The 14,851-nt window shown below is 44.8% G+C and overlaps 1 protein-coding gene across 3 annotated transcripts in view; it reads left to right on the top strand.

Annotated features, from left to right (window-relative positions):
• Window positions 1-14,851, top strand: part of NUP133 (nucleoporin 133) — a 211,997-nt gene that overhangs the window by 52,752 nt on the left and 144,394 nt on the right. For all 3 annotated transcript variants that reach the window (XM_033938695.1, XM_033938694.1, XM_033938696.1), the window contains exon 9: window positions 7,914-8,061. In XM_033938695.1, the coding sequence (XP_033794586.1) occupies window positions 7,914-8,061 (148 nt within the window). The remainder of the gene's footprint in view (window positions 1-7,913; window positions 8,062-14,851) is intronic.

Raw genomic sequence — 14,851 nt, 5'->3', positions numbered from 1 at the left:
TCGTTGAGAGAGAACTAGGAGATTAGGTAAGCTGGAAGAATCCCAAAGAGAACTTTGTAACAAATTCAAGCAAACTTGAAGAGGACTCTGGATTCTGCGGGTAACCAGTGGCTTTGGGATTGAACTGTAGGGAGCTCTAACTCTCTTTCTAAAGTTAGGACGAGCACACAAGGGCCGTTCAAAAAGTATCAGACCTTAATTTTTCTTGCGTAAACAAATAAAGTTAGGGAGGCTTGGTTTGGTGCACGTATGTAGGTGACCCTAATGCGCATGCTTGAGTTTTTTCCCGCCTACAGAAGCTGTCAGTCGCCGGCAGACCACCGATAAGTGAGGAAGTGTAAGTGATCGCTGCCGGATTTTCGTTTTTGACAAAATGACAGAAAAAGTTGAACAACACTACTACATTAAATTTGTGTAAAGCTTGGTGATTCCAAAGTGGAAACAATCCGCAAGATTCAACAGGCCTTTGGGGATGAAGCAATGGGCACCACACAGATAAAGGAGTGGTACAACCGCTTCAGAGATGGCCGCACATCAGTGGAAAGTGAAGCATGTTCTGGTAGGCCCTCAACATCCAGAAATGAGAGAGTCATTTATTTATTTATTTATTTATTCCATTTGTGTGTCGCACATACCTGTACAAGCTCTAGGCGACATTACAGAGTAAGGTGTTAGAAGAGAGTATGGAGAACAGGAAGGAATGGAGAGGAGAGTAGAGGTCTGCACGGGGATCGCGGGAATCCCGCGGGTCCCGCGGGAATCCCCCTAACCCATGGGACTCCCACGGGGATCCCCCTCTGGCCCATGGGACTCCCACGGGGACCCCCCTCTAGCTAATGGGACTCCCACAGGGATGGAAGGCTTTGGAAGCAGGGTTCGTCCATATAATATAATGGATACGTCAGCCTTAGTAAAAGAGGGGGTTTATAAGTTAATTACCTGAACAGGAAACAAAAAAAGGGTTCCACCAAAGAGATTCCACAAGGAAAACAGCAGCGCAGACACAAAAGAAACTGTGGAATTGATGATCCTGTCAGAAGTAATTACTGCTTTTTATGGGGACGGGCGGGGATAGAGGTAATTCCTTGCGGGGAAGGGTGGGGACAGAGAGGATCTTGACGGGGACAGGTGGGGATGGAGAGGATCCTGGTGGGGCCGGGTGAGGACAGAGAGGATCCTGGCGGGGATGGATGGGATTTCTGTCCCCGTGCAACTCTCTAGAGACCATCTATGTAAATGATATTTAAATGAATTAAAGTAATATGTAAAAAGGAATAGAAGGGAGTAACCGTTAAACAATAGAATTCATGGAAATTCAATTAATAAAATAAAAACAATAGGGGTAAAAACATTGGAATAAAATTTTAAATAATTCATAAACTGGAAAAAAACCAAAATCAAATAAGTCTGACAGAAGTCCAATTTCCTGAAGCAGCTCTGTTGCCTCAGTATATTTTAAATAATCCCAACGGCAAAAGTCCAGACAGGACAGATCAGCTCGGGCTTTCCAGCTCCTGCAGCCCCGACTCATTGCTTCCATTCAGAAGATGCACAGAGATAGAACAATCCAGCGCCGGGCCGCACTTCTCTTGGTGGGCAGCTCCCGAATAATGCAGCACTCTGCCTCCATCGGCGGACAACCGGGAGAAGGAGTCCACGGCACTGCCCCACTCCACGGATCCGGAGACACCACCAGCTCCTCCCCAATGAGAGAGCAGACACCACCCCATCCTAGGCAACAACCAGCAGCAATTAACCATGCCTCCATTGTTCCTTCCTCCAGCAGTGATCTCCAGTCACCACACGCAGGTAGGAAGGGCCTCTGCTGAAAATTAACTGTTCCAGGCCTTTAGGTTAGTAGACCGTTATGCTGTGATTCTATACTGTCAAACTCCTCCTATCCAAGATGTTTTCTGACTCGCCCGAGTGAAAATTAAAAGAAAAAAGTACAGAACCCTGTAAAACTATGAATAAGGTAGATGAAAGGAACAAAAAGTAGAAACTAACAAAATAAAACTAAATTGAACTAAAAACTTAAAAATATAAGACAGAGACACTGAAGCTCAGGTCTTATTCAGGCAACATTCTAGAACACTCATTGACAAAATGAGGACTCTAGTGATGCAGGATCGTCGAATCATGATCAGAGAACTTGCAGACGAGGCGAGCATCAGTGTTGGATTTGTTCATTCAATTTTGACTGAGGATTTGGGCTTTTGAAGAATTTCAGCGAAGTTTGTGCCAAAGCTGCTAACAATCAAGCAGAAGCAACTCCGTTTGGAGATCACACAAGACCTGCTGGAGACTGTGAACAGTGATCCCAACTTCCTCAGCACAGTGATCACTGTCGATGAGTCTTGGGTTTATGGGTACGACCCAGAAACCAAGTTGATGTCATTACAATGGAACATTCAACATCCCCGAAGCCAAAAAGCAAGGCAGGTTCTGCGTCACCTTCATAATGCTGTGAGATGCACACGGACGGACCTGTGGGCAGCGGGCAATTGGCAGCTCCATCACAATAATGCACCTGCCCATTCTTCACATTTGATGCTTCCTGGCCAAACACAATACACCTGTGATTCTTCAGGCTCCCTATACTTCCGACATGCGACTTCTAGCTTTTCCCCAAGCTGAAAATGCCCCTGAAAGGGACCAGATTTCAGTCAAGAGAAGAAGACATCATGCAGAATGCGACAGACCAGTTGCGAGCAATCTCAAAAGAGGGGTTGGAAGAAGTGTATGGCAGCCCAAGGGGACTACTTTGAAGGAGATTAGTATAAGATTGTTGTATCTGAATACGAGCATTTTTATGAATAAAGGTCTGATACTTTTTGAACAGCCCTCGTATACTCAGAAAAGTGTTTTGGATTTCTGCAACTCCCGGATTATGAGAAGGGATTGAACACCTAGAGCAGGGGTGCCCACACTTTATGGGCTTGCGAGCTACTTTTATAATGACTAAGTCAAAATGATCTACCAACAATAAAATTTAAAAAAAAACACAAAGCACAGTGAAAGGCAGAGAAAATGTTAATTATTCATATTCCGGGTTTTTTCAAAGAGGTCACGGCAGATGACTCTATGCAATGTCACCTCAGTAACAAAATACAAAAATAGACAAATACACCCCCTCCCTTTTTACTAAACCACAATAGTAGGTTTTAGCACAGGGAGTTACGCTGAATGCCTCGCGCTGCTCTCAATGCTCATAGGCTCCCTGCGCTAAAAAACGCTATTGCAGTTTAGTAAAAGGGAGCCATAGTGCAAAATATAGACAGCAGATATAAATTCTCAAAACCGACACATTTTGATCACTAAATTGAAAATAAAATCATTTTTCCTACCTTTGCTGTTTGGTGATTTCAAGAGTCTCTGGTTGCACTTTCTTCTTCTGACTGTGCACCCAATCTTTCTTCCTTTCTTTCAGCCTCCTGTATGTTTCCTCTCCTCCAGACCTCATTCTCTCCCCCAACTTTTTCTTTCTGTCTCCCTGTCTGCCCCCTTTCTTTCTTTCTCCGTGCCCTCCCCCAAGCCACTTGGTTTGCTGCCACCGCCATCGGGGAACAGCCCCCAAGCCACCGCCGTCCCAAGCTTTCCCTGCAGAAGCGTCGCGCTGACCAGCATTCCACTCCCTGACGTCAATTCTGACGTAGGAGAGGAAGTTCCGGGCCAACAAGGCATTTCTCCTCATTCCATCCAGCCTGAGCCCCATCTCTCCTTGATCCAGCATTTCCCTTCTGTGTCTGTCAGAATTACCATTCCACCTATTTTCCAGCATCACCCTTCTTTGTGTCCATCTCACCTATATCCCTATCTCACCACTTTTTCAGAATCTTCATTTGTCTCTGTCCTTGCCTTTACCCCATGTTCACCATTTGCCCTTTCAATGTCTTTATCTCTCCCCCCCCCCCACTTTTTCAGCATTACTTCTATGTCTCTATTTCACCTCCTCTTCATGTCCCCTCTGTATCTCTATCCTTATTCAGTAGGTCCTGCTTACCCTTTCTCTTCTTTGTGTCACTATCTCCATTTTCAGCTTTCCCCCCTTTTCCTTTGTTAATGCACCCTGTAGCCAGAATCTTTCCACCCTCCCTCCACTCCGGCCCAGCCCAGTATGAAATATTTCCTTTTGTTTCCCTCCCCTCTCTCTCTTCTGCTCCCTCACCCACGAGTTCTGCATCTGGCCCTCTCCCTTCTACCTGCACCTGGCAAAACCCCCCTGCTCCGCGGCTCTCTTAAGCAACTCGTCAGCAGCGGTGATCAAGACAAGCTGCCGACATCGAGGCCTTCCCTCTACGAGTCCCGCCTTTGTGGAAAAAGGAAGTTGAAACGAGCGGGACTCGCAGAGGGTAGGCCCCGACGTCAGAAGCTTGTGTCGATCGCTGCTACTGAGTTGCCGAAGAGAGCCGCGGAGCAGGGGGTGTGGCCGGAAGCAGGTAGAAGGGAGAGGGCTGCTGGAAGAGGTAGAAGTTCCGGAGTATGACACCAACCCACGCGCTCACCCCCCCCCCCCCCCCCCCCGAAATGACAAAAACAGCCTAATGCCCGGCGTCGGCGTCTTTGACGTCGGGGAGAGGAAGGCTGATAGGTCCGGTAGAGCGGGACGGCAACACGAGTCTATCGCAGAGCTCGGGATGGGCTCTGCGATCGACTCACGTTGCCTTCCTGAGCTACCGGTCGATCGCGATCGACGTGTTGGGCACCCCTGACGTAGAGTATAGAATCCTACAGGGACTAACAGAAAGAAGATTATCCAATAACATGTGAGAGATAGTGTTCCAAGTGAGTGATGTCTGACAGAACCCAAGCTGGAGTAATGTAAAAAGTTAAAAGCTTTCCAGAATAATCTACTGAGCATGTGTAGGTGTTTATGCATCAGGGCTTGCTTCAGTTTAGGTTTTCTGTGGAACCCACCTGACATGTATTTTTCTATGGTGTCATGGATATATAAACTGTCCTTATTAGTGTTGGACTGCCACAGTTTTTGCTGTCCTATTCTATAGAATATTCTTAGCTTTCTCTGAGGATTCACCAATGGAATCCCTGTGCAGACACTGCCCAGCATTGGAAATCTTCTAGAAGCTTTTGGCAAGCCAGACTGCACATGGACATGTGCAGGACTTGTAATTATTTCTTAACTGTGGAGCAGAGAAGACTTTTTTCCCCTCTGCACTGTATTTTGTTCTCTGATAAGTCTTTTTTTTTTTTAACTTGGTCTTCCTGTCATTAGATAAAAGAGAGAGAGAGAGGGTCACATTAGAGCAGTGGTTCTTAACCTGGGTTCGACCGAACCCCAGGGGTTCGGTGAGTCAGTCTCGCAGGTTTGGCGGAGGTCAAAACACACCTCCGACTCATATAGCGCTTCGGTCACGTTCAATCATCTATCAGTTATTCAGTGATTTTGATCAAGACTGATTGTGTACTCGGTTTCTTGATCTATCAATCTGTAACTAACGCCTTATATGCATCAATCAATTCCTGATCAAAATTTGTGATTTAACTGATAGATGATTGAACGTGACCGAAGCGCTTATGATTCGTGATGATACGCCCCGCTTGTCCATAATTGGCTGCAGGTGATCACGCAACATCGCTTGGCCTAGCTGTGCTGCAGGGGATTTGATGCACACAGTAGTCGAATTGTAACTTTTGTGATGGTACGTCGTGTGATACCTATCTTAATATTTTAATCCCTCTGAGAGGCAACAGCAGAAGTCACACTGATTTGCAGTAAATTTCATTATTATGTTGTTATTATTCGAAATATAGGAGAACTTTTTTGTTTTCAAAATTGATATTATTTTTTCCCTCACTGTATACCTATGTTTTGAATTTGTAAAAATCATATTTTATTTTTCCAATAAAGAAGGGTTTGTGAACATGCATATGAAACTGGTGGGGTTCAGTACCTCCAACAAGGTTAAGAACCACTGCATTAGAGTCTCCAGATTTAGAAAGAAGGGAAGTAACTATGGTTATAGTTGTAGCTGAATTAATAGTAGCTGTTATGTTATGCCCCCATTCACTAAATCTGATGTCATCTCATAAGATTCAAATACAGTGTAACCAGAAATCAAAAACTAATCCAATAGCAATGGGTTATTCTAGATACAAATTGGCTGTGGTGGTAATAGCTCTGACACTCTTACTGTTGTGGCTAGCACTAAAAACCGGGGTAAGTTCTTTAGTATATTCTTTAAAATAACATGAAGAGGACTTTTATAAAGCAAAGAGCTTCAGATAATTCATCACAATTACAGTTTATGTGATTTTTCTGATCGATGTAGTGTCTGTAGTGCTTAATAGTACCAAAAGTGCCATAAATTTAAATCTTAAATTTCATATTGATATAAATTCAAAAGTATCTTTTCAGTTCACCACACCAATGTTGCTGACATGATCACGTTTGAGCACTCAGGTTCTGCATCAGGGATGATCTTATCATATAAGAAATGCTGCAAAGTCGCCAATACATCTGTCCAGGTGATTCTGAAAAAAAAAACAAACCCCAAATGGCATCAGAACCTAAATTAGTGGAACCCTTTCCATCAAATTTAAATCAGTTAATCAACAATTTTTTTTTCCAGAATTGCCTGAACGTATGCATTGGGAATCACTTGGGCAGAATTTACCTTACTACCGGTACTAGAGGTCCTTTTTCTAAACTCACTTCTGTTTGCCTAACTGCTGTCAAGAACCAAAGAAAAGGCAATCTCCATAACTAGTTTTGTAACAGCAAAAAATGTCCCTGCTCAGTCTAAACATGATGGTCAACACTGAAATGCTGAATGAGCATGTCTCCTTAGTAAATAACTCCTTTGTTCCCACTTAATATCTTTGGTCCAAGGAAGTGTATTGACCCCAGTAAAGAATCCAATTTTCTCCATGACTGAAAAGTACCGTATTTTCACGCATATAACGCGTGCGTTATACGCGTTTTTACCTACCGCGCATACCCCTCGCGCGTTATACGCGTGAGCGCGGTATACAAAATTTTTTTTACATAGTTCCCATCCCGCCCGACGCCCGATTCACCCCCCCAGCAGGACCGCTCGCACCCCCACCCCGAACGACCGCTCGCACGCGCTCCCACCCGCATCCACGATCGGAGCAAGAGGGAGCCCAAGCCCTCTTGCCCGGCCGACTCCCCAACTCCCCGACAATATCGGGCCAGGAGGGAGCCCAAACCCTTCTGGCCACGGCGACCCCCTACCCCCACCCCGCACTACATTACGGGCAGGAGGGATCCCAGGCCCTCCTTCCCTCGACGCAAACCCCCCTCCCTCCAACGACCGCCCCCCCCAAGAACCTCCGACCGCCCCCCCAGCCGACCCGCGACCCCCCTGGCCGACCCCCACGACACCCCCACCCCCCTTCCCCGTACCTTTGGTAGTTGGCCGGACAGACGGGAGCCAAACCCGCCTGTCCGGCAGGTAGCCAACGACGGAATGAGGCCGGATTGGCCCATCCGTCCCAAAGCTCCGCCTACTGGTGGGGCCTAAGGCGCGTGGGCCAATCAGAATAGGCCCTGGAGCCTTAGGTCTCACCTGGGGGCGCGGCCTGAGGCACATGGGCCCAACCCGACCATGTGCCTCAGGTGAACGGAGAGTCGGGACAGCGCACGGAAAGTCAGGGAGGGTGAACGGAGAGTTGGGACAGCACACGGAGAGTCGGGGAGGGCGAAAGGAGAGTCGGGGTGGCCAGAGGAGAGTCGGGGCGGGCGAAAGGACAATCGGGCTGCATGCGCGGTATACAAAAGTTTTTGTACATAAAATCGTGGTTTCTGCGCGCTATACCCGTGTGCGCGTTTTACACGGGTGCGCGTTATCTGCGTGAAAATACGGTAGCCTTCGTAGCTCTGATTGTCCCTCACTATTGACACTAACATATGTTGTTTTGTTTATGTTAAGTGATGGGCTGGTAATCTTGGCCACAGCCTGGCACCCTAGAGACAGCCCATGTCTATGTTACTACACTTTGATAACCGTACAGGATGAAGGTTACAACATATCCAGCGAAGTTATTGTAGAGGTCACCCAATTTAATCCTTCTTTTCAGGTATGGAATGAACATTTGGTGAAGTTGGTACAAATAATTATTTACACATTCCTTTGTGGGTTGAATAGTCTGCAATGATTTTGCAAAAGAAAGTTTTATTTTGTGTGCTTACTTGTTTTGTTTTACTGAAACGGTTTATTAGTTGCCTTTTTTTTTTTTTACATGGTTTTCACTGTCAAACTGTTTAGGACATATTTGTTTATAGGTCTGAATTTTAATAATGTGATGCATGGAGTCACAGAATTTTGAACTAGTGCTTGTGACTATTTTTACTTCAGGCTAAGATCAGTCTCAAATACCCAAATCTGAGTTAAGTTTGTGGACTGAACTTTCTTGTGGTACAGCCTTCTGTTATATAATATCTTAATTTGGGCTTGCATAATCATGATAAGTGTTTAATCACAAGATTAATTGCATAACCCCCCTCCCCCATTTGCATTTCTTCCTGTTCAATGCAAAATATAAAGACAACAGATGTAAATTCTCAAAGCTGATAACATTTCAATCACTTACCTTTTGTTATCTGGTGATTTTATATTTGTAATCATCTTGTTTCCAGTCAGTGGTTCTGCTTCCCTGTGTTTGTGCTCTGAATTCTTATTTCTAGGGCCTCCTATTCCTTTTCTTTCCTCCTCCTTTTCACTTCCTGCCCTATATCCATCGTTGGCACTGATCTTTCAAAGTTAACTTTCTTCCATATTTTTTGCCTCTTTAAGTTTTTCATCTCTTCCCATCCATCCAGGCATAGCACTTCTTCCCCTCCCATCCATGTGCAGCATTTTTTTCTTTTTCTCTTATCTTCCCCTCCATTCATGTACTTTACCTCTCTTCCCTTCCTCTCCCCTCCATTCATATTGTGAGCCTGCCGGTGCCGGGTTTTGCAAATGGCCACCGAACAGTGCTCAGCAATTACCGAACTCGACGTGCCTTCAAAAGAAGTTGAAGGTCCTGCTGGTCTTAAGAGTAAAATAAAACAAAAAGTCAGGAACAATAAAGTTTTTCAATAAAACTGAGTCCAACTTTATTTCCTACGTGGCAAACTGCCACAGTTCAGGCTTTTAGCTCAAACATAAACACAAAATTTGGGCTTACAAAAAATACAGCCCACACCTTGCTTGCAGGTAAATCCAAAATGGTTTAATTGTAGCCTTGCCCTGTCAGTCCCACAGTCAAAAAGCGTAAAATACGGCTACCGGAACACCCAGCCTTCACACTGGTCATTCACTATGGTTTTTAAACACTGTTGGAATGTGCTGCCTAGGCCTGGTCTTTAACAGGCCTTCCCCAGCCAACTTAACAAACAGCTGGTGGGGGAGGGGAGTAGCTGAATCCACTATATTTTTTTTAACTTGCCAAAAATTGGCCCCACAATCCCACCCTGAGGATCTTCAGTGGATTCTCCCCACTACCCCTTTCACACAGTCATTCACAAAGTCCTCTCAAAATAGAAAAAGGCAAAAGTAAAAATGCACCAAACACTTTCTTCACTGTCCCCAAAATAAGGCACAGCTGCAGCAGTGAGCCCAGCACTGCTCACGCTGTCTGCACTTGCCTTGTGCTTCCAGACAGCCCCAAAAGAAAACTAGATTCCAAAAGCAAACAAACAGCAAGGAAATCCAACTTAGCTTTGATCCATGTGTATTTCCTCTGGTTCCAGGGAAGTATTCATAGGTTCTATGGCGTCCTGGCTGGCTGGCTGGTTTGCCTCAGGGACAGTGGTTACATCTGCCATTTCAATGTCCTGATTCTGTGGGGATTCAGGAGCCCAGTCCCTTGAGCCTCTTTCCTGGGCTGACCCAGGGTAGACTGCCTTGTTCTTCCTAAGCACAGCCTCTAAAGCCCTGAGCTGGACACGCCCTAACCTGTGAGGGGGAGGAACAACCTGCTGCTTCTGCTGAGTTTTCTGTTTAGCCTTAATTGGCCCCAGCAGTGGTTCATTAGCTGAGCTCTGAGCCTGACTCTTAGGCTGTCCTTTTGTGTAAGGCACCTCCCGCTGCTCCAGGCTGTTCTCCCACTCATCTTCCCCTCCCCGGGGTTCTGTAAGCTGATGTTTCAATGGGAACTCAGACCCTATTTGTCTGTCAGAGTTCAACCTGTTACAGTGATCAGCCCTTTTCAGGATAAGGCCTGGGTTTTGAGGAGCTTTACCTGGCACAAGCTTAGCCTTTAGACTGGGGTTGTGACAATATGCAGGTATCTCCTTTCCTTTCTTCCATCCACTGTTTCTAGCATCTCTCCCCTTTCTCCCTCCCTCAAGAGGTGCAGTGTCTCTCCCACTCTTTCTCCTCTCCCCCCCCACCCATCCCCGTCCACTGTCTGTCTCTGTCTCTCTCTGTTCCCCTTATCACCATGTTCCAGCATCCCTCCCTACCTGATCCTTCAAAGTTGCATATCTTCACTGGCAGCGACAGCAATTAAACTAGTCTGCCTCCAGACAGCTTAAGATCTTCTCTCTGCCTCTTCTGCCCACACAGCAACAGGAGGTTGTGATATAGAGAGAGCCCTATAGAGAGAGCCCCTGAAGCCAGCCATTGGCAGCCTGGCTTAATTGCTGCCATTGCTGGTGAAGATCCTTAAGTTTGGAGAACTGATCAGGGAGAGGAAGGTAGAGAGTGATGCGTGATCTTCTACTTCCTTCTGTGGGTCTGGAAAGTGTTAATGTTCATGAGTTAGAATTTTAATAGGTTATTCACATTAACCTATTAAATGTGCAGTCCTAGTCTTAGTGATATCTCTGATATCCACTTAAAGTTAATCTTTTGTACACTCGGTTCTTGACTGCTCCTACAGTGGCAAACTTTCACTTACCAAAAGGGTTTCTCCTTGCTTTTTGCCAAGTACCCTATACCACAAACTCACTCCTTATGATTGATAGAGACACACTGATGCCATAAACCCAGAGATCATGTATCCTGTAGCTAGAAAGCCTATAGATGAAGATTTTACTGTTTTGCTTATCCTCGGAGAAAACAAATTTACTTATCTGTAGCAGTTGTTCTCCGAGGGCAGGAGGACTTTCAACCTCACAAACCCTTCTCTGTCCCCAAGGAGTTGTATTCCTTTACTTGGACTCAGGAAATCCCACATGAGAGTCGCAAGCAGGAACAAGTGTGTATGCATGGCGATACTATTCAGACAAGTCTGGGGCACTATTTCTCACACTAGTCTTTGTTGGTGATGTCATTCATAAAGTCCTGCTGTTCTTGAAAACCACCTGCTACAGATGAATAACTTTTTTCTCTGTGAAAAGTATATTTGATATGTTCATATGCACTTTTTACCTTTTTGATATGAATAATAATAATAATAACTTTATTCTTTTATACCACCATAACCAAAAGTTCTAGGTGGGTTTACACTAAAAAGAGCTGGACAATACAGTAAAATATACAAATATTTTATACAGATATACAAATAATACAGTATATTTTATACAAATAATACAGTAAAAAAATACAAATATTTGTAAAATAGAATTTCAATAATAAAACTCACTAAGTAATAAACTTATCGAACAAAGTGGTCTTAATTAATTTCTGAAAACTCCAATAGGATAACATAGCTTGCTGAATACATTTACCTAACCAAGATTGTTACCTACCAGCTTGAAATGCTAGGGTCCTATCTAAGAAGGTCTTATATCTACACCCATTAATTTTTGGATAAGCAAATAAGTAGAAGTTTCTAGTTTCTCTTCATGGCGTACCACACCGCAGGTTGCTGAGCAAGATGAGTTCTATAGGATTGGGCGACACATTGACGGAATGGGTTGGGAACTGGCTTGGAGGTAGGCTTCAGAGGGTAGTGGTGAACGGCACCCCCTCCGAAATGACAGAGGTAATCAGTGGAGTGCCGCAGGGCTCGGTCTTGGGCCCGATCCTATTCAACATCTTTATAAGAGACTTGGCAGAAGGGCTGCGAGGTAAAATAACATTATTCGCCGATGACGCCAAACTAAGCAATGTAGTGGCCAAAAGCACAACAGACATAAATTCAATGTCCGACAACATGATGCACGACCTACTCCTACTGGAGCGCTGGTCTAGGTCCTGGCAACTCAACTTCAATGCCAAAAAATGCAAAGTCATGCACCTGGGCAGCCATAATCCATGCAAGACTTACACCCTTAATGGCGAGATCCTAACAAGAACTGAAGCAGAACGAGACTTAGGTGTGATCGTCAGTGAGAACATGAAGACTGCCAATCAAGTGGAGCAAGCTTCATCCAAGGCAAGGCAAATCATAGGTTGCATACGCAGGAGTTTCGTCAGCCGTAAGCCTGAAGTCATTATGCCGTTGTATAGATCCATGGTGAGGCCCCACCTGGAATACTGTGTGCAATTCTGGAGGCCGCATTATCGTAAGGATGTGCTGAGACTGGAGTCGGTCCAGAGAATGGCCACCCGGATGGTCTCGGGACTCCAGGATCTCCCGTACGAGGAACGGCTGGATAAGTTGCAGCTGTACTCACTCGAGGAACGCAGAGAGAGGGGTGACATGATCGAGACATTCAAGTATCTCACGGGCCGCATCGAGGTGGAAGAAGATATTTTCTTTTTCAAGGGTCCCGCGGCAACAAGGGGGCATTCGTGGAAAATCAGGGACGGGAAACTGCACGGGGACACCAGGAAATTCTTTTTCACTGAAAGGGTGGTTGATCGCTGGAATAGTCTTCCACTTCAGGTTATTGAGGCCAGCAGCATGCCTGATTTTAAGACCAACTGGGATAGACACGTGGGATCTATTCACAGAGAAAGGTAGGGGAGGGTCATTGGGGTGGGCAGACTAGATGGGCCGTGGCCCTTATCTGCCGTCTATTTCTATGTTTCTATGCAACGCTTAATTGTCAGATAATAAATTTGTCAGGATAACCTCATTAGTCTGAAGTAACAAAAATATTCAGAGGCAGGTGGCATCTTAGAGACTAACCAATTTATTGAGGCATGAGAATTCAAGGACCAGAGTCCACTTCAGATGCTTGTCTGGCAGAGTGGACTCGAGGCTTTGAAAACTTCATAACTCTTAACTAGATAGTCTCATCATTGTGGCTTGTGGTAACTTAAGTTAGAGAAAAATAATAGCAACTTAAGCCAGACTGCCTGCTCACTTTCCTGTTGGCGGGGGAAAGTTTTCACTCCAGTTGTATAAATGAATTGGTTAACTAAATTAAGCAAACAACTAAAATGCTGGTTGTGTGGTGGCATATAGAAAAGCTTTTCCAGAAAATTCTGGGACGAGGTGCTTTTGGCTGCTTATGCTGCTCACAGGAAAATAATTACATATAAGCAAATATCTTCTACATGTATCAGGTAATAGTTTGGTTGAATTCCTAATACTTTACATAATCTGTTTAGTTAACTTCTTCCTCTGTCCCCCATTATACTGATATGGTTATTGTCTCAGAGTGGAATGGCATTTGAATATTAACAAAACTGCTAGGGTAAGCTTTTTGCTCTGTAGCAATTCAATTTTGAAAACTTGTTTTATAATGGATTTATCAATATGGAATGCTTCACTAGTCTCCTAGAACCTAGACTTGCACATGCTCCCTTAATCTATAGCAGGTTGCTTAAATTTAAGCACCTGCTGTGCACTTAGATTTATAGAATAATAACATTTACACATAACTATAAACTTATGTCACTATGCTCACATTACCCCTCTCCTCAAGTCACTTCATTGGCTCCCTATTCATTAACGCATTCAGTTCAAATTGAATCTTTCTGCTTTTGTTTTGATTTGTTCTGACCTGTTTCAATATTTTATGTATGTAATTTTATTGTAAACCATTTTGGAATAAAATGGTATAGAATTTGTTAAAATAAATTCCTGTTATTGACTTATAAGTGCATTCACTCTGCGGCTCCTCGGTATCTCTCCTCTCTTATCTCTCCCTGTTCTCTTTCTGGAGAATTCTGTTCATTAGGCAAGTCTCCCTTAACTGTACCCATTGCCTCTACTTCCAGCTCCAGACTATGCTCCTTCTCTCTTGCTGCGCCATACTTCTGGAACAGACTGCCTGAGTCAGTACATCAAGCTCCATCCCTAGCAGTATTCAAATCCAGGTTAAAAGCCCACTTTTTCGAGGTTGCTTTTAACTCCTAACCCCCACTTGCTTGTAAAGTGCCCATGCCTGTTTTTCATGAATTTAGCACGTCATTTGGGAGGGAGAATGCTGTTATTAGTTTCAGTGAATTGGATGTTTATGTATCATTGTATTGGTGCTTTCACTAAATCTAATACTGCTTTTATCCCAGGACAAGCAGGCAGGTATTCTCACTAATGGGTAACGTGATCCAACGGAGCCCCGATGCGGATGCTTCACAAGCAGTCTTGCTTGAAGAAAAACTCGAAGTTTCGAGTCGTCCACACCGTGCATGCGCGAGTGCCTTCCCGCCCAGACCAGGACGCGTTTCCTCAGTTCTTACTTTTCCGCGGAGCCGAGAAGTCCGTCTTCGACTCTCTGCGCGAAGTTTTCTTCACTTGTGTCTTCTAAGTCCGCGGTTTTGTTTTTATTTGATCTTAATCGCTTATTTTCGTCGTGTTTTATTGTTTAAAAAAAAAAAAATAAAAAATTCTTCGTTACGTTCGACCGGGCAGGCCACGTGGCCGCACCCCGCGGCTTCGATCTTGCGGCGGAGCTTTTTCGGCCTATGTCCTAGCCTATCACCGGTTTTAAAAATTGTGCCAAGTGCCAGTGTGCGATTTCGCTAACGGACCCTCATCGACGCTGTATTAGGTGTCTGGGGCCTGAACATCTCCCGAAATCGTGCCGGCCTTGCTCCACACT

The sequence above is a fragment of the Geotrypetes seraphini genome, chromosome 3 (genome assembly GCF_902459505.1).
Source record: "Geotrypetes seraphini chromosome 3, aGeoSer1.1, whole genome shotgun sequence".
Lineage (NCBI taxonomy): Eukaryota > Metazoa > Chordata > Amphibia > Gymnophiona > Dermophiidae > Geotrypetes > Geotrypetes seraphini.
This window is presented reverse-complemented; position numbering and strand designations above follow the sequence as displayed.